Source organism: Haliaeetus albicilla, chromosome 2, assembly GCF_947461875.1.
Source record: "Haliaeetus albicilla chromosome 2, bHalAlb1.1, whole genome shotgun sequence".
Lineage (NCBI taxonomy): Eukaryota > Metazoa > Chordata > Aves > Accipitriformes > Accipitridae > Haliaeetus > Haliaeetus albicilla.
The window spans coordinates 23,410,213-23,430,897 of NC_091484.1; the positions used below are offsets into that span (position 1 = coordinate 23,410,213).

General features: G+C 37.7%; 1 protein-coding gene across 46 annotated transcripts in view; it reads left to right on the top strand.

Moving 5' to 3' along the window:
* The window catches only part of CLASP2 (cytoplasmic linker associated protein 2), a 152,412-nt gene that overhangs the window by 41,607 nt on the left and 90,120 nt on the right, over nucleotides 1–20,685 (top strand). For 36 of the 46 annotated variants that reach the window (XM_069810159.1, XM_069810031.1, XM_069810047.1 and 33 more), the window contains one exon: nucleotides 18,959–19,105. In XM_069810159.1, the coding sequence (XP_069666260.1) occupies nucleotides 18,959–19,105 (147 nt within the window). Of the gene's footprint in view, nucleotides 1–3,704; nucleotides 3,849–18,243; nucleotides 18,453–18,958; nucleotides 19,106–20,685 lie in introns of those variants that run through there. The other 10 variants (XM_069810325.1, XM_069810290.1, XM_069810298.1 and 7 more) reach the window with 3 other exon arrangements.

Sequence of the window (20,685 nt, forward strand, 5' to 3'; positions counted from 1 at the left end):
AATAAAACATTGCTATTCTTGAACACTTACAGAATACAAAAATAGATTTGTAAGGATTAATACATAAAAACAACCACAAAGAAAACTTATTAATTTTGGGGAGAAGTGTTTTACATAAGTGTTCTGTTATATGGTAAATTTACTCATTGTGGAAGGCTAAACCATTATCTACTGCATTTGAAGTTAATACTACTGCATAGGTTTGAGAAGTTCAAAGATGTATTTTACACATATTTTCTTCTGTTGGTAGTTCTCAGGAGAACAGAGAAGGTTATTTGAGGGAATATAAATGCATTGAAATAATTTAAATATATATGAAAATATAAATACAATATTGTTGGACTAGTATACATAGCACTTGTGAGCTTTTTGTCTGTTTTAAGAGAGTTGATTAAGTTTGTTTTTCTTTAAGCCATTTTTATCTCGCCTGCAAAGTGCAGATATTAAAGCTGGTCTACAGCAGTATAAACCATTTATTTTGTCTTGTAGGTGGCATTTTCTATGCAAAAGTTGCTATGATTCTGTTTTGGTACCATAGAGAGAAAATCCCTCTGATACGTTGGTTTCAGTATTTTTCCTTGAACCTAGTTTATCTGTTGTATTCATCTAGACAATTTTTTTTAATGTTATTGAAAAGATACTCTTCCACTGTTAGTGCTTTATCTTGGCCTTGTCCTTCATTATTCTCTGAAGAATAATTTGTATTTACTGGTTGCACGTGTAGAATGAAAGTTACTGTTGAATTCCTGTAGCCTTGTTAACAACTTTTCTTTAGGAGCTTTATCAAACATCTTTACCTGGGTAAAGGCCAAATTTTAATGTCTAAATACATCTGTTACAGTTGGGTATTTTGGAGTAGGGTTTGGGAAGCGAAGGGGGAAGAGGGTTATGTTTCCAAAGATGGAGGGGAGGGGGCAGAAAAACTGTTCAACAGGCTTTAATATAATTAGGCTGGTGCAGCTCTGTAGTGGACCTTTTTACCAGCAAAAGGAGTGGCTTTTTGCCAAGTTGAGTTTCCCAAAGAAGTTAACTGTACTAATGAGGGTTCTCTTCAGTGTGTGATGGATAGGGAAGGGCTTGATAATACAACCGTGGAAGACGTCAGCTTCTTCATAGTCCTGAGTGACACTGCTGTGGTAGTAAATCTTTGTTGTGTTTGTGTTGACCTCATTTCTGAGAATCTAGAGATGTGACTTAGGAATTTTTTTTATCAAATAATACTAGTGTCGGTTGTTCAGTCTCTTTATTCAGCATGTACTTAGGATGCAAAAAAAAAAAAAAGGAATAAAAACCTCAAAACTCGCAGCTTTAAACAATCTGAATACAAGAATGTCTTTCATAATGTTTTAATAATCAAAACAAAGATATATTTTTTTAAAAAAGTACTAGCATGATTAAACACATGACAGGTCTTAAAAATATTGTATTGGTATCCTTAGGTATGTGGGAGAAATACAGGGAGGAGAGGAAAAGATACCGTAATGGCAATCTTGTGCACACTGGTAGATTTGGTAGATTTAGTATCTTATTATCCCCGTGACTATGTTAGAGTGGACGTAGTGTGAACAGTCCCTTTAGCCTTATGTTACCATCTTCCTTTATTGAATCTGATCCCTGATGAAACTAGAAAGAGGAGGAGGATAACAAGTTACTGTTAGGGACTCACAGATCCTCTTGAAGGGTAGACGAGGTGAAAAGCATATTGAAACAAGTATGGATGGAATAATTGGGGCAGGATGTGGCAAGGAGTTTCAAAAGCCAACAGATGAGAAGGCCCCATGTCTAACAAGGGGACTGGGCAAAATTCTTACTGCTTTTGCTTGATGAGGATGACTTACAGGCTTAAACAGTATCACATTGCTAAGTTGCCTCTCCAACTGACCTTTGATTTCTTTTTTTTTTTTTTTAATTATTTTCTCCCCTTCCCCCCATCTTCCCTTGCCCTCAGATGTGGATGGTAAAAACAGACATCATTTCTTTAATGTGAATTATGTGAATGATAGCTGCTATGAAAGCCTTTGGGTTTGTTTACATTCATAATGATGTTGCACATTAAGAGAATCGTATCAGGATGTTTGCCTGTTAAGCAAAAATCTTATGTGTACTGCTAGTTTTGCCCTTTTACTCCACCAGAAATATGTGTATCCCTGCAAACTGCAGAAGGTTCTTTAAAGCACCTCCCCATTTTTCAGCAAATGAATGTTCATTTCTATGGAAACAGAACTAGCAGCCAATCTCAAAGCTGCAAAAGCGGTTGTTTCTGCTGCCTGAGATTTGTAAATACTGTTTTCTCTAAGAGAATTTAAACAGACTCCTCTGTTGGGTAGTAGTGTAAATTTTGAGATGGGGAACTAAAAGAAAAGTAGGGAAAATAATAATGTTGAGCTCTCTACTCAGCAGACAGAATGATTTGAGCTGAATATAAATAGTACATCTCTATTCAACCCGTGCAATTTTCCCTTTTTAATCGTATGCCTTGTAGTGTTCCTTTACAAACGTAAAATGTGACAGGTAGGATACAGTGATGCAAGTATCACAGCTGTGGAGGAGCTGTGTTATGGGTGATAAAGATGCAGTAGAAGTACATGTTCTCCTTAAAAAAAAAAAAAAAAAAGGCGGGGGGGGCGCCAAATAAAAGTCCATAGCACAAGTGTGTATCTGTTTTTCCACATTACGCTCTTGTTTTTTATTCCCCTTTGCTGTTTTCTTTTTGGAAATATAGTTACTATGGAGACAATGACGACATACTCTTGACAGAGCTCACCAGTGTGGCACAGTATGAATGTATATCGTTTGGGAAATATGGAAATGGATGATAGTTGCCATGATTATTTTACAGCGTTTGGAGCTACATACATTTCTTTTGCTTGCTCAATGTGAATGGTCAGAATGTAGTCACATTGTTTTAAATTTCAGCTCTTATTCTTGCTGGTTTATAATTCTAAATAGCAAAATATACTGGCCAGTGAAGTGTAGCGGTCAGGTCAAACCTATTTGGAAGGAAAGGGCCTTAGCAGAGTGATGCTTCCACTGTTTTTTAAGGAACTTCCCTGAGTTTTTGAATTACAAAAATGCGCATTTTACAGGCACTGGGCAGTTCTGCATGAGTTACAGTTGTGTGTCCGTCTGCATTTTAAACTTCTCAGGCAGGACAGAGTACATTGGATTTTTTTTCTCTTTTTTTTTACTTTATTGGATTATTGGTTTGGGAATAAACTTCTGTTTGGGAATAACTTCTGTAAGCAGAAGTTCAGGTTTTGGGTCGGTTTTTGTTGTAATTTCCATACCACTGCAAAATGCTGCCCAGCATCTGTTGCATGCATGCTTTAAAAAGCCATTTCTCTTCAAGTTTTGAGGGTATGTCCAAATACTCTCCTCAGAGAGCACCTTTCTTCAACAAGCCATCTTCTGCTTCCTCTGGGTTTTGTTTTGGTTTTTTTTTTTTTGGTGGATTTCTTTTTCGTGGGAGGCCTCTCCTTAATCGAGGCAGCGTTGCAGAAAGCAGTGAGGGTCTTGCATCGTTTTTCGTGGGGGAGAACGTCCCCCCGCCCGGGGTGACATGTCACCTCAGGGCCCTGACGGGTGGGCCTGCGCTCCCCCGCTTGCCGGGGCGGGCGGGAGGGGGGTGGAGGAACACCCCGCGGGGCACGTGACCGGCGGGGGAGCGGGAAGGAGCGCAGTAAAAGTCCCCGGTGAGACGGGGCCGGGGCGGGCCAGGCGCGGCGGCGGCTCGGGAGGGGGTTTCCCGCGTGAGGCGGGACTGCTATTTTGAAGCGGGGCGGCGACTGTTGCGGTAGGGAGCCGGCAGCCGCCGCGCTACCGCCGCGGTATGATGGCCGTGGGGGACGGTGAGTTTCGCGCCTCCGGGGACCGCCGCTGCCCCGGCCGGCGGCAGGGCGGCGCGGGGGGGGTCGTAGCCCTGTGGAAGCGCGGGGCGGCCCGGGGAGCGGTGCCGTGTCGCCGGCGAGGGGCGCGCAGGTCGGTCGGGGCGCTCCGTGGCCGGAGGGGCCCGCCGGGACCGGGCGATGCCCTCCGGTAAGGGGAAGAGCGGGCCGCCGGGCTCCGCGCCTCTTCTTCCGCCTCCCAAGGGAAGGTTTGGCCGTAGTTAAGTGTGTTCAGCCTCCTGTGTGGCGGGTGGACCTCTTATCCCGGTGTATCCCGGGTGGTACCTGCAGCTGGAGGGTGCTTTGGGCGCTGAGCTCTGGTTCTTTTTTAAATTTTAACCATGCGTGGATTTACGGGACGGTCTGTGGTCCTAATTATTTACGACGCTGGCAGTTTCCGCTCCGCATTTTTATGTTGGCAGTCTGTTTACCTCCTCTTGTCTCGGTGTTACTGGTGTTAGCCAGCTCTGTTAGATAAGACTGAATTTACTATACTGCTTTGTAAACAAGTGTATGTTAATTTGTGCTGTTTTGTGAAGAAACTCACAGTAATTCAGTGTAGCTGTAAAAGAATTGCCTTGCTTCTAGGGCTAGGAATAAATATTTAATAAAGACATGAGATGTTACTACGGTTCCTTCACTGCACAGTGTTTTGTTACACAAACCAATTGAAAGTAGGTCAGTAAAGCAGTACAGACTACTTTGTTGTGTTTTGATTAAAAACTGGACATATGTTTCATCTTTATCACATCTCTTGTTTTTGCATGACTGCCAGGTTCTTTGAGCTTAATATTGATGACTTTCTATATATGCATTATTATTTTCAGAGAAACTTGAGAAGTGTTCATTGGACTTGCCGTAAGTTTGAGAATGTAGTAGGAGGGCTCTGCTTTTGCAAATGATTATATATATAATTTTAAATAACATTAAGGAAGACGGTCTTACGAAGGTCACATACTTAGATTAAGGTGAATCTTTTATCTGAATTTGCTAGAACATCAGTAGTAAAAGTCCCAAGAAAGACCCTTTCTTAAGGCATCCTTAAATGTATGTTTTTCACCTAGTTCTTTGATGTTAGAGACTGAGAGAGATAATCACTGTGACCAGAGCAGCGAAATTAAGGCTGGACTGTATAGTTAAAAAAAAACTCGTGCAGTTCTCTGATGTTTGTATTTTTGTTTGCCATCTGCAGGATGCGAGGGAAATTGTGGTGTTTGTAGAACTGAACATTTAGTAAGCTCTTTATTGTTGAGATTTTTTTTTTCTAGACATGTTTTTCTTCATCTTTGTTTCCTTCATGTGAAGCGACACAGTTCTCCATGGTGTAAACATGGATTGTGGGAACTTTTGCAGATTAAGGATGCAAGTTGTAGCGTGTTAAGAAATAACTGTATTCCCTAGGCAAAGCCATAGGATTTTTGTGGCTCTGTAATGGTTGAGGTTTATAAAGTGAGGTTGGTTGTGGAACTCTCTTTGGTATAATTTAATTCGTCATTAACAAAGGCACTAAGAACAAAGTACTGTTCAGGCAGTCAGCTGACATTCTGTGTAGGAGCTTTGAGCAATAATGCCAGATACAATTAACAGTGTGTAGGATGATTATGTAGCTGTTGGTCTCTCAAAACTACTGCTTACCACATTTACAAGGAATTCAGTCTTCTGACATTGTGTTATGAAACCGTTAGGGAAAACAAAACCTTAGTTACTATTAAGAAAACTTTTGGATCTTTTTTTCTGAATTTAATGTAGGTTTTGCCACGGTCTTTTGTTTTGCAAATATCCTGTACATTCTCCGAATATATGCTACATAGAAGAAACAATCTGTTTTAAGGTTAGTGATTCTGTAGCCTTTGAGAAATGTCTTTTCTTGACAAAACGTCGCTTTGTTGTGGCCAGTATGTATGTTTAACTTATTATTTGTGAGACTATGCTGATTTTCTGGAAGGTGTTGTGCAGATACTTCAGAGAACAGATTTTTTTTTTTTTAATAATTCATTTGCTTTGGTTTGCTCAATCAGCATAGGTATGTTACAGAATTGCACAGACTATGTTTGGAAATGCTATATAGAGGTGGTGATTTCAACATTTCATCTTGAATGCAAGACACTGGCTTATTGTAACTTTTTGGATTTTTTTTGTTTTCTTGCGCACAAGCAGAAATGTAAATAAAACGTGGTGCTTAACATTTGAATCTTAATCTGATTTGTCAAGTAAAGATTAAAGGAAAGAGCCAGATTTTCTGTTTGCCCCCATGTTAACTGTCTCAAGCTCTCCAATATTTTGTTGGAAGAATGTACAGGAAAAATAACAGTACTGTGTTTGTGGCCCAGCAAACAATTGGGACTGTGACTTCTACTGTACTGAATGCGTGCCAGTGGGAAGGCATGCACTATCTCAGTCTTAAAGACATTTCACATACTTTGGTGAATTTAGGTCTGTGTTTGACCTGCAAGTTGTGTTCTGAGGCTGCTGAGGAAAACCAGTCAGGAACCGTTCCTTGCTCTGGATTTCTTGTTCCTTGGAGGGGATAATGCATTTCTGTCTTTATCTGTTGATAACCAGATTAGGGTGTTGAGGAGGTCGCTTACAGAATTGCAGTACCGCACATCACGTTGTGTGTTCTCTTCAGGGCTGTAATTCAGTGGCTTCCATCAGTGCTTTCTCACCTTGGTGTCAGTCTGTGCTATGCTACTTTGATATTTCATAGGTAAGGGACTGTCTTGCTCCTAGTTGAACAAGGTAATTAGAATAAGGACAAAATTATCTGCCCAAAACCATGAGGGGCCATGAAGGAAAGATTAGACATAGGTTTTCTTAAGATGTACTAAACATATTGCAGTACCAGACACAAGGTATTTGAGCGCTATCTAAAAGCATATAATCAGCTTTATGAGAGGACATATCTGGTGCGCACATTTGTTGCACTAGTATATACCAAGTATGCTATTTTGAATCATATAACGAATGAGATAAATATATGTCTTTATTAGTGGATTTTTATTTAAATGGCACACAATATAATGATGTTTCATGACTTTAAACATTTGTCAGATTTCACATAATAAAGTGTATGTGGCTGGTTTATGAATAGGAATTATCCTTATATCTTGCTAGATATGCATATCAAATTATGGGTTTTGTCTTCTTTCAAAATACTTCATTAATGTATGCATGGTCCTAGAGCACAAGAACAATAATATTCCATTCCCTGGTGGTGTTCTGAGGGAAGGCTGTCTTCCTAAGTCTTTAATCTGATTAGTAGTTTCTGTAAAATGTGGGTGCTGTACAGCTTTAATATTTTACTTTTGACTGAAAAAAAGATTGGACGTATTAAAGGTACAGAGGCTACAGTGATGTTCGAGACATTAGCTTGATTTAAAAAAAAATTTAGTGCATATGCATTTCTGATGTGTATTTCTGATTTTCCTTTCCTCTGGTAGGAGGGAGAAGGCTTTTTAAACCAACAGAGTCTTGTGAATGATGGTAATAAAGCAATTACTATCCCGGCCTAGAAATTGGGCAGGATGTAACTGTGGTGCTTTGTACCATTCAGAGCTGTTTCCTGGGGGGATATAAAAAAAAATTATAGGTAGTAGCAGAAGTTTTTTCTGGGGAATAGAATTGCATCACTTGTTCCCTTTTCTGTTCTTCTTTGGGCCTGGTTTTTTTAGCATGCTGTCTGGGCCTGCACTGGCTCCTTTCCCTGTAATTGCTCCACGTCCCTCCTCTTCCATCATTAGCAGTTGGTGGGCACGTTGGTTTGGGAAATGGCTTTACTCACTGTGCTTGAGAGAGGAAGGACAGATACTGTGATTTGGAATTCGATTGGTGTTCTGAACCAAACCAGTGCAAAGCTTTTTTTCATGGTAAGGTCATATGCTATTCCCAGTGATAAACATAGATTGTGAGTAGTATTTTGTCTATAAAGTGCATGTACCGTTGCTAATAGCAGTAAAAGAACAGTGGGGACAGTGAAACAACTGAGTGGAAGAGGGAGGAAATGTGTAAACAAGCCAAGTGCTATATGAAAAGACACAGTTTCTACTCAGAAAACAGATGAATGCAGTGAGGTTCAACACTGATGTGAATAAAAAAAATAATTCAAGGAAGAAGTATGCAACTCGGAGCATTTCTTACTTAAAAAAACCTGTGACAGTTTTTTTCTCAAAACTAGCATAGATTCTAGAGTGATAACTGCACTTCATTTTTTTTTTATATGCTAGAATAATAACTACAAGTAAGTTTTTGTCTTCCTGTTTGACATTTTTAAAGTGTCAAGTAATTTTTTGGTGTTCAGTTCTGCGGAATGTGTGGGTGATGGTGGTGGTGGTTGTTGTTGTTTTCATTAAATGTGAAACACCAGTCCACTAAACAGATTTCCAGATATGTTTAATCTGGCATCTGAAAGTGTTGGTTGCTTTTGGAGTCTGTTACCATTTGTTTTTAAGAACAAGTTACGTAAGAAAATAAATCCTTTGGTGTTTCAGTTGATATCCTTATTTGTTTTGAAACATCTTTGATTATTCTAGACTATTGCTAATATTACGGGTTTTTTCTTTTTTCTTTTTATTTTTTTAAAAGGGGCATTTTGAAATAAGCATTAGAATTGCCAACAGCCCAAGGAGAAATTTAAAGTCTAGTAAGGATTTTCTTTGACAGATGTTGCAAGACTCTTTCACATGACTAATTGCAGGTTAATTTTCATCTTTGTTATCTATTAAATATGAGGAGATTTTTCTTACTGTTACGTGTTATTTTTAATAAAGTCTTACAGTAGTAAATACTGATGAGCAAGTATAAGCTATAATTGGATCATTTCAGGTGTCTGAAATGCCTTCAAAGGTGAAGGTTCTGCTGTAGTATTCCCCTGAATCAGAAATGCCACTTTGTATATTGTGTTTACAAAAGTACCTTAGTTTTAAAGAATCGTGTTTGGGGTTTTGTGCCTTCTTTCCTTTCCCAACTCCTTCATCAAAATATGCTTTTGTAGCAACAGCAGGAAGGAGCAGTGCTTAACTTGAAAGAGCCTTTTGAAAACCAGCTATGCCTGTAGATTCTTACAAGAAGTAACTACAATTTAAAACTCAAAGGAGTTTCATAGCTGTATGGAGTCTAGGCAACAAGGTTTGCACAGTTAGTGGTTTAAAATTTCTCTGCTACAGTTTTGCATGTATTTAATTGATGTGAAAATTCTCCTCTTCAACTGAGAAACACTTAAAAGCCCTCAAAATTGTGGATAGTTGGAGCCTGCGGAAAGGTGAGGAGAAGGGATGAAGATGTAGAACAAAGCTCTTAACAGTCTGCAGAAGAAACTTACTTTTGATGAAAGTAGATATTGTTGCTTTCATCAAATGTCAAGAGCTGCATCATGTTCTATGGCCACCTAAAAAATTAGCAGAAGTAGATTTATATTTGATGAAATACTCTTTCATCATTAGGGATTGTTTTGTGTGGTGACCTGATAAAAGTCCTTTGGTCAATCCTCAATGATATGAGGTTTGCTATTAAACTTAAAGGTCAAGAGCATTTCCGTGTAGATTGTTTTTGTCTAAAATTTCTTTGTGGTGTTGAGTTGATTTTTGCAGAATATTTAGAAACACTGAGGGAAGCAATCAGAATGTACTATTTTGGGATTGGATGATGCTCTCGCAAAAGAAGAGGAGAAATGGCAGCTACTAAAGCTGCTTAGCTATATACTAGACACTTCAGATTTTCCAGATCTGATGTGAGTTTTTTAGCTTCTTGTAAGAAGCCCAGTTTGAGGAGTCTATCCTCTTAAAGCCACAGGTTTTGCCACCTATAATGAAGTTGCAGCATTGAGAGTAAATTAAAAATAATTTGCCATAATTTCTTAATCTCCCCTTCTGAATGTGTGAGGTAGACAACAGGTTGGTCAGCAAGCTCAAAGACCATTAACAACCCTTTTTATTCTGTGCTGTGGTGTGCACGTTGTCATGTTCAGAGATTAGTATCATCTTCTAATTCCTGAACTACAGGCATTTAAAGTGAATGTAGAAAAATAAATGTTTCTACATCTTCTCTTCTGTGTGTTCCTATTACACTTTCTACTTCTAGGACCTATGTTTTATTTGTGAATCTGCCCCGCCATTTGAAGTTTTCAACGTACAGAGTTTAACGCACAGAAATTGGCCACACTAAAAAGTAATGTGAGTGTTTGCTACTGAAATAATTTCTCTGATGATAGAAGTAAATTAGTCACTGTCAGCCTCTAATAGTAAATGTCAATTTAAGCTCACTGTTGGTAAGCCTTCGTATTGATATTATATGATACATATCATATGGCCCTTCGCTATCACATACAGATGTGATATATGTTAAGGGTGAATGAACATGGTCCTTATGTCTGCCTCTCTTACCTTTGCTGTGATGTAATTGATAGTTTGAAAAATCACATCATTAAACTCTTTAGGTGTTTCTGTGTGAATGAGTTAAGTATTGGAAATGCCATGAATGGTTTCTTCCTCAGTGGGTATCAGGTGTTTGATTGACTTAGCTACAGATACTAAAATGATGGTCCTTTTTTCTCACTTTTCTGAACTTAAATACATCGATAATGCTAGTTATATTATTGTAGCTTATGGTTAGTGCATTCTAAATATAATGTGTTTTCATATTAAGTATATTGGTTTTAAAACAGGTCATTAGATTCACTGAAGAAAATACTGGTGCTATCGAGAGTAGATACTTGATGTACAAGCAAAGGAAATCTGTGAAGAAAGAAATAAAATGACTTCAGGAGCCTAGGTAATGAAGACAGTAATGAAACCAGGCCTACTGAGCAGAGACTAGCTGTTGAATTGCAGAATATTTTAAAGATGAATAGCAGGGCTTATACTTCAAGAAAATATTTGAAGTGGTGGCTTTTTTAGAGGGCAACTTAAGCAACAGAGTGAAGTGTTAGGCCAAAAATGATGTCTGAATTCAGACAGGCTACAATAGTTGAATAAACCATAACTTTTGATACAAATGATGAATCTGTTTTGTGGCTCACAGATTTACCAGGCATTGAGTAAAAGTTGTCTTCAAGCCTTTAATTTTTTTTTTCTTCCTGGTTACTACTATTTAAAGTGAACCACCTAAGTTCATTTTAATCAGTGTCTGGATAGGGAGACTTTCTATGGGAGTACTCATTCATTTACCAGAGGTCTTGATTGCTTCAGAAGTTACTGCCCCTCTCAGCTTTACTTCTAACACTTCACAGGAGAGCAAAACACCTCTGCCGAGGTAGGCATATTTTATTTTGTGCTAAAACAGAGGAGTATTCCCATCAGTTTCTGTGTTACAGCTACTGAGTCAACCTGTAATTGTCAGAAATGATCAGTCTTTAATTTCTTCTGCAAAGCATGCCCATGTCCTTACTACACTTATTTCCTTCCCCCTGCCCAAAAGACACATCGCTTGTTAACGTTTCAGTGCTGGGCGTAGTGCAGTGTGGCTCGGTGTGTCCTAAAGCAATAACATAGTACAAATGTTGAAGAACAACAACAGTAGGTATATACTGGTTTGGGGTGTGGTTGGTTGTGGGGGGTTTGGGGGTGTTGTGTTTTTTTATTATTATTTTTTAAATTCTTGCTATTTAATCTTGAATCCTATTTTAGGTGTTGCCTTGTCATGAGTTCTGGAGTCCATGGCTGTCTTTCTCTTCCCTCTTTACTGATAAAGTTCTGGAGTCCATGGCTGTCTTTCTCTTCCCTCTTTACTGATAAAATTGTGTTTTGGTTACTAATAAGTTACAGATTATTAGGTGTTGATTCAAAAGACTATTAAACATGCCTGAGGAAAACTGTAAATTAAGTGAAATTGGTGATTTCTGAAGTACAGTATATTGACTGCATCTCTAGTTTTCAGTAAGTTGCTCTGAGTAGCATTCGGGAAATGTATAACAAAGTCCAATTGCAAGAATTTAAAACTGACTAAAGGATTTATTTATTTATTTATTTTAACAAATTTAATTGGACTGTGGAAATAATTTTACAGGTCCTGCAAAGGTAAAAAATAGCAAGATTTGCAGAAACTGTCTTCAACTTTAATAGGTAAAAATGAGAAAATAACTTACTTAGGTTTAAAGAAGACATTCCAGAACTAGAAATGAGGGTGAAGCTTTGCTTGGGAGTGAAATTAGCTCAGCTGCTTTTTCTGACATCTTGCAGCTTTGTTTGAAACCTGTATTTAAATCTTATCTTTCAGCCACACAATAGTAAGATGAACTGTAAGACTAGTGTTTCTTTGGGGTTAGGAAAATACTACTGCAATATGTTATATTTTTTCTGACAAATCTTTTCTGAACATATTCCTTCATGAAACTATTGAGGGAAATGGATAAATTATTGGTATCATTAGAATAAACCTGTAAGAAATGTGGATGATTATTGTGGCAAGTGCCATCACCACTCCTAAATATTTCTTTCCTAACTGTCTCTATCAAGTCTAGTCTCTTCTTTCCAGTTTTCCCTTCTTCTCTTTTGCCCTATTCATTTAGATTCATTTAAAAACAAACAAACATCCCCCCCCCCCCCCCCCCCCAAACCAGAACAACAAAAAAAAGTGCACATCTGGCATAAGCCTCTTTCAGTGTGCTGTAGCTGATCGCTGGAACGTAGGAGAGCTGTAGTCTGCTTTGCTTGTTGAAAAGTTAGGGGAACTTTACAAGAATTTGAGATTGGATCAACAGTGTAAATTTAACTGATAAATATTTGCCTCATTCTTGTTACTGACTGTTGCTCCCTGTGCTTGCTGCTTTTTATTCTTTTTTTAAAGACACTAGTCCAGTGGAACTGCCTGAAAAACTAGCATGTGAAGGAATACATTTGGCTTCACGATTGGCTTTAGTACGTTGGGGTTTTTTTGAACAAAGTTGTATTATTTAGTTCCTTTTGTCACTGGTATTTTATATCCCCACCCCATGAGGTTACAGTGGAAGGAGGAGGAGTATCTTTTGGTAAGAGTTTGGGATGTTGCTGATGAGCATCAGAATGTGTTGCACAGAACATGAGAACTGTTTGCCAGCACTGAATCGTAGGTACAGTTGCCTCCTTCAGGAATGCAAAGAGAAACAAAGGAGGTACTATGAAGTAAAGTCAAATCCATCGGTAAGTGGCCTCCTGTTAACTTCTGTCACTACACTCTGTCATCTTCTGAAGAACCATGCTCTGTCATTGTGGGAAGCAGATTTGGTTTTGAATGAGAATTTGTGTCCTAATGGTTCAAGATCCTTCTGCCTGCTGTGGTACAGGGAGCATGCTCAGGAATTATACCTTTACGGTAGATATAAAGCCTCTTAGGTGTGATTCAGCTACCCAGATGTAGGCATCTAGTGCCACTTGAGGTGCCTTGCAGTATCCATACTAGCTACGCGGAGCAAATAAGGGAGACCTGCAAGAGATCTGTGCCCTTCTGGAATGTCAGCTGGCCACCAGACAGGATACCCAGGACTGTCTAAACTGGTTTTAGATGACTGTGCTTAGGCAAATGAATCCTGTGCTTTGTGTCAGGACAAACAGATTCGGGCTGTATGGGATGCCTGATGTCTAAGGGATAAAGTGCTCACTAAATGATGTGGGGCATCGGCTTGAAGTATGGATTAGAAGGATCAACTAACCTGATGCATCTGTAGTGCTTGCGGCTTCATTTTCATGCTTGACAGGAATTGTTGTAGGCTGTGCCAGTTCATCTGGAATTGAGCTAATGATCCAGTCCCAGATGTTCCAAGTAATTGATGCAGTCTATGTTTGTAAATCACTGAAGGGAGACTGGCAGTCAGTGTCTTGGTAGGTGCAGGATGTGGGAGTGGCTTGGAAAATGTAAGGAGTTCATCTACTTGTCATTGTTTTGCTTGGGCACGATTTTGCAATCATGTCATTATAAACAGTTAGTGGTGTGAAAGAGGAACTGTTAGCAGTGAAACATTTAGTATGTTAGCAATACTTGAAAGAAAAATGGATATAGGAAAGGCACGTTTTTAACAAAAGTCAAAGTTCAAAAGCAGTTTTATTTAAGATACCGAGTTCTCTGGTTTGACTATTGTCAGTCTAATGTAAAATACTGCAAGTTGGTATTTACAACCCTAGTAGTGTTAGGTATGCAAGGTGTCGATACTGATACAGTACTGAGATTTGGCTTTATGGCCGGTTTTAGTTTAGCAGTACTGCAGGGGATCCAGATTTTTTTGCCCCTCTGGTGTTACTTGGGGATCTGCTTTAAGATCAGTTAACTTCTGTTGGCTGCCTCTGAGTAGCACAAACAGAATACAGATTTTCTATTTCCACAGCTGTGCAGATGATAGTATATTTCTTTCTTCTGTTACTGACTGTGGCTTACAAAATGTTAGATATGAAATGTCACATTATTTCTATGAATCTTAAGACCACCTAAGTTAAAGGCTTGAGTTGCCGTAACAATGAATATATTTTAATTTAATTTTTTTAAAAAATAATTTTTTTTTCCTAGATATGAAATGTTTTAGATTTTCCTTTGTCTCTGGCTACATCTGTAATTACCCTTATCGCTCTATAACCAAATTGCAGTTAAATAGGTTGTTTAGAAGTTTTTAGCATTGGAGGTACTAGAATGGTCTTTGAGTATCAAGTTTGATTGTAAATCTGTATCCTTTGATATATCGGAATACTTTGAAAAACAGATACTATGTATTTGTAATCTGGCCCCCGAGCTTAATGCTACAAGGCACAAAGATATTCTATATCTTTCTGTTATTTTTAGTTCAAATTGTATATTTTTTTCTTAAGAATTCTAGTATTTAAACCCTTGTGATGGTTCAGAGTTCTGGTCTGTGATTCTAATTGAACAGGTGTGTCATGATTTAATCTTAGAATAACTTTGAACCCCACGTTTTGAAAATGTGGTAAACTCTAGGGTCTGATGTATCATACAGGTTGGTTGTTGGGGGGGGTTTACTAGAAACATTCCTTTGACTCCTCTGAAATGTTTTGTAGAAATGCACAGCAGTTCATTGATACTAGTTCACTTGCTGCATAGTACCTGCAGAACACTCCTTTGTGGTACAGATCTCTTTCCTCTATTAGAAGAGAAAACTTTTAATGCTTAGAAGTTGAATCTTGTGTTTCTAGCTTTCTGAATATAAGAACAATCTTTTCTTGAATTCTCTTTTTTTTTTTTTTTTCCTGCTTTGAAGTTGTTCATCTGGAAAAGAACTTGTACCAGAGTGAGAACATATGCTGCTCATCAGGTTTCTTCAGGAGATTTTGGCAATACTAGTTTCCAAGCTCTTACCCATGGGGTGTGCTTATCTCTTCTTACCCATTGTGATTTAAAATGAAGGTATAGAGTACAAGAACAGTCTTATGAGATTTAACTGAGGTTCAGTGTCTTTCATTAATTGTTTTTCATTTAACATGTTCTGTACATTGCTAGCAATTCATACAGCTTTTTATTCCTGTTCTTTAGTAGCTTAGAGCTTTGTTATAAAATGCTGTTTGGATAGTGCTTTCTCAGCTGTCAGGTGTATTTGTATATGTAAAATCTGATACACTGAAAGTGTTTGGCCTTTAAAATTACCTCGAATTAAGATTATCTAGGCATTCTAGAATGAAAAAACTTTTGCATGCTTCAGATATTTCAAAACAAATCTATCAGTTACATTTAGGCTTTTATGACTTCTGTTGTAGAAATGAATTTTGTTTGCAGAGTGCATGAAACTAACATTACAGTCACAGTTTGGTACTGACAGTACAACCCTCATCACACTCTGCATGTTGGCAGTCAGGAGCCCCAGCCCTGGTCCATTGGCTAACCAAAGGCATGTAGTAAACAAGTTTGGCTCAGCTGACTTGAGCAGAACTGCACCTTGATTATACCCTGCAGAGTATCAGTTATACCTCGAGCTAGGGTTCTGTATGCTGAAGTATATGGAAGTGCTTTTATAAGAGCTACAAACAAGTGCATCATTGCACATGAGTGAGAGCACATGGAAAGCACATCACACTGGATGCAAATATAATGCTTTTGTTTCATTAACTGCTATAAATAGAGACTTCAGGTTTCAGATCTTCACAAATACTATTAAGCATCTTTCTGAAAATGGAATGTCCCTAAAGATCACTTGGGGTTATGTTGTTAAAGCCTAGGGAAATAAAAGCATAAAGGCCCCAAAAGGTGGGGAAACCCTCTGGCTTCTGTAAAAGACAGTACGAAATTTTCCTGCTTATGTTTATTTTAAAACAAACCAACCAACCCACAACAAAAGAAATTCAGCTGTGTTATCACTTTAGCATTGATAGAATTAAAACAGATCCTTTTTCACCCATTAATTTTATACATTTATGGTATTGTGCTGTAATTTTGGAACACTTCTAGTGACTGTACTTTAATTTCTAGTTTATTTTACCATAGATCATGAGAAGTCCAGTTAAGAACACCCTTGTATTAGTGGTTAAGATCAGTTCTGAGTTGTTCAAAAACACTTATGCATTTAAAAAAAAAAAAAAAATTATTTTAAAAGTTATGTTTTATGTGGACTAAGAAACTGTATGCAACTACTTTGTGGTGTAGGTTTTTAATCCAGTGTTAACAATGTTTTAAATGTGTGAAAAAATATTCTTTAACTAGGCAAAGGAATTTGACAGTATTACCAGACTGGTGTTTAATATATTGTCCTATAATTTACACAACATGTCAGTAGCTGGGAGGTTTGCATTTGCATTTTTCTGAAACTCTATTTGTGCATTTTGGGGTTGAGCAGTAACTTCTACAATTCCCCATCTTCAATATTCTTTTGTAATGAATAGCTTGGCAACAATAAAATTAATTTATCTGAGCCTTTGGTTCCCAAAGTACACAGTTGTTTGGGGTTGTTTAGGTTTTTTTGATTAGGAGGTATTGCATAAATGAGCAAATGCTCACTTAGTATTTTTAAGATTGTACTGCAAATAACTTTTTTTTTTAAGGCTTCTTGTGCAATATTTGCATATCAGTGCTGCATTGTAGTGCTGTTGGATAGTAACATGAAAGTCTAGCCTGTTTCGTTATCAACTTTAAAAAAAAAAGCAGCAACAAACCCATTTTTATTTGAAAAGCATGTTTTCACTTTTAATCAGTTTTTATGATAGCATGTTTGCGTGTCAATGTTGTTGCTGTTTAAATGTTTATGCTGTTAAAAAATCTACAAGATATTTCTTAAGGCTATTTTAAAATTATCTGCAATGATGCAGGTATCCTAGATACTAACCATTACTATTTACACTTCTATTATAGTTCATTGCACTTAATCTGGCACTTGGATTAGTGGTTTTCCCTGTTCAAAAATCTTGATGTCTGGTTCTATTTAAGATACCAAGAGTAAAAGCAGCAGGAATTAAAATGTATTCCGCCTCAGCCTATATGCTGAGCGGGACTGCTGTTTCCATGGCAACACACAGGTTAGTGGAGGGCGGGAGGCTGATGCTTTTTCCCCAATTCTGAGAGTTTACATATCCAAACGTGATTATTCTTGGCGAGATTCTCTTAAAAATCAGTGTTTGTAGGAGAGAAGGAAATAATGTTCCTGAAAATTGTCAATGTACATCCACATGTTTTTCGTGGTGGTTTGTTTCTTTAAGCATGAAGATTTGTTAGTGCAACACACAGCTTTTCTCTAATACTAGAAAAATGCACTAACTATAGCAGCTGTGATCTCAGACATGTTAAATGCAGGATGTTCTAACGTTTGATGGTGCTGCAAATGCTGTTGGACAAAACCTTGCTTGACCCTTTTAATGAAATCTGCCTTCCTTTGGGAGGCTGTATTATTAAATATAGTTGACGTTTCACTGGGAGCGAGTTCTGAATAAGCAAAGGGTGAATAGTCACCATTCCAGAGATGATAAAGCTTTGCAATTAATTTTATTTTTTTTAGAAATGTCATGGTTTAGAGCAGGTAATATGCTAAATTGGTCTTTCATTACTGTAGTGCAGCTGTGTCTTAGCCTCGCCCATTTTATTTATTACAGGAACCATATGCTGGTGTGTTTTCTGTGCTCAAACCTATAAATAAATCCTTCTTCCCGAAGTGGATTGAGAAGCTGTTACATTCTACTGTTGGAATATGTTGGGGTTTTTTTTGAAGGCTAAATATTTTGTACTGAGAGTATTTTATTTGGTCACTAGAGGTGAATTACTTTCTTGAAATACACAAACCTGAAATCATAGGAAAAAGGAGTGCAGACCCTGGAGTATTGTCTGCCTGTCTAATTTTTTTAATGAGGGATTGGAATAGTGGCAAATACTGTGTGTGGGAATGAATTTATTTGCATGGAGAATTTTCACCTTTTCCTCTGGCGGTGGCTCCCAGAAGATGATGTCACCTTGCAGCTCATTGGTTGTGCAGCACCTAGTGCGGGGAAGGGAGAGAAAGATGCCGGCACAAATCTCAGTGGTGGCTCTAGGGTGTTTGCGAGCAGTTTTTGACAGAATCTTTGATTAGTATTGAGAATTTATTACGTGTGGCCATGTGAGGTGCTGGGTCTGTCCTAGGGTGAGGGGATTGAAGAGCTATCAGAGGAATGAGGCGACTGATCTGCAAGAGGATCTGTGATTGTAAGTTGAAAAATCTGGGTGGAAGGAGAGAAACAGGGAGTGCTGGTTAGACACATTGTGGGAGGATGTGTAGCAGAAAATGCATGCATGAGTAAAAGAAGAAAAGGGAGAAGTGTTTGTCTTTGGTAGACTGGAATGATAAAAATTATATTAAGGGCTTTCCTTTGGGGGAAAATATTCAGAAATGGGCAAAAATTTTCAATCTGTGCAAAGACATTTTCCCTTTGTGGGAATGAATGCGTAGGATTCATTTTTATGCTCAGTTTTAGAGTGGTTGATTATGAAGGCAAAATAATATTTCATAAGAACTTAAGATGTAGAAAATGCTGTTTATTTCTCATTGTCCTTTTATTCCTAGGTCAGAGGCAGAGGACAAAGTGATAAATATTTGGGTTTTTTTATGCATTTTGTGAATTTTTGTGAAATGTGAAGCAAAATAGTTGGTTAAGAAATATATATACATCCAGTCTAATAGTTGTATTTTTATTTAATGTATCCTTTTCTAGACAAAAGCTTTGATGATGAAGAGTCAGTGGATGGAAATAGGCCATCATCAGCTGCTTCAGCCTTCAAGGTTCCGGCACCTAAAAAGCCAGGAAATCCTTCAAACAGTGCAAGAAAGCCAGGATCAGCTGGTGGGCCTAAGGTTGGAGGTAATGTGTAAAGCTATTCAGATTCTAATCGGTGTTCCCAGAAACCTTGCCAGAGCAGGCTCAAAACAGAACTTTGAAAGGTGATGTTTAATTCATGACTGCAGTATTTTTGCAGAGCTGAGAATAGTAAGGGACCCTGTTTTATGTAATTATTCCTATGTAAAGGTGTGTGCATGTCTGTCTGTTTTGTGAATGTACATTTAGCTTATAAAGGCCTCTCGTGATAAATAAAATTAATGTCTGGAGATAGCAACTGTATTGATGAAATGAATGTATGGGTGTCTCTGTTAGAATCCACACCTCAGTTACTGTATATATAAATATTCTGTGAAATTCTCTAGTAGGTCTGTGTAGATGAAATTTTTACTGTAGGTCTGCATTGTTTTACATGGCTAGAAAGGACTAGCCATCAACCATATACCTCAACAGAGGTGTATATTACACCTGAATAACTTTTATTATTTTTCCTTAAACTGAGTATTGTGAAATTGGTTGTGAATGATAAAAAATGAGGGCCAAAAGCCTTGCCAGGATTTTTTTGTATGGTAGACTTCAAAGCAGTATAATGGTGATGCTTACTAATTATAATCTTTGAACACAGAAATCCGCATTTTTTTAGGGCGGGGGTAATCTAACAAAAGCAACTGTTTACTGCTAAAGAAGTGACAGCTTTTTTGATGGTTCCTGTACACATTCAGAAAAAGATGATTAAGTGTAAATATACCATGCTTCAGGTGGGGGTTTTTTATGAATAAGTGATTCTTTTAGTAAGGGATTTTTGTAAGAGTAAGTAATTTTTTCATGTTCCTATTCATGTAACATTCCCTTATGTGAACTGCAAAGCAAAGATAAAATTTGGAAGAAGATACACATGCCAAACAAGCTGCTTTAAGTATATTGATGTTACTAAGATATAGCTGATGCTTTGACAATTTATTGTTTTCTGATGTGATCTTCAGAATTCCTAATAAATGGAAAAGATTCCCATAGGGCGGGCCCAACACTGCCATAGTATAACTCAAAATTGATAGCAGTATGAATCAGAAAGTACCACCTAAAAGACTTCCTAACGGAAGTTACCTCTTGAAATTGACTCTTAGTATTTATTATTATTACACAGATAAGTAATAATAATACCATGTCCTTTAACCTAAAGTGCGGTGTTTTTTGCATGGAAGACTAACGTACAGGGTACCAGAACTGAACGCTCAGGATTCCTGTTTCTTTCAGCATGTGCTTCTTTTAATAATATTTTATTAAATATAGATGCTTTTTAATGTAAAATTGTTTTTACTTGGAGACTTTAACTTTATGTGCTCTGCAGTAAAAGCATGGAGATAGGAGAGCAGGGGAAGGGAAATAAGAACAGAATAACCACTTGACTGATTTTTCAGTTTATCTAAAAATTCAGTAGTAAAGGAGATTAAAAACCCAAAAATTATTACATTGTTTTTCTTCCTTTTCCTACATTACAAAACTTGAAAAAAATTAAAATGAAAAAACCATACGGAATAAGGCCAAAATTGAAGCATGCCAAAAGCCGAGCACTTTGGTCATTGCTTGCTTTATAATGTCTCCTT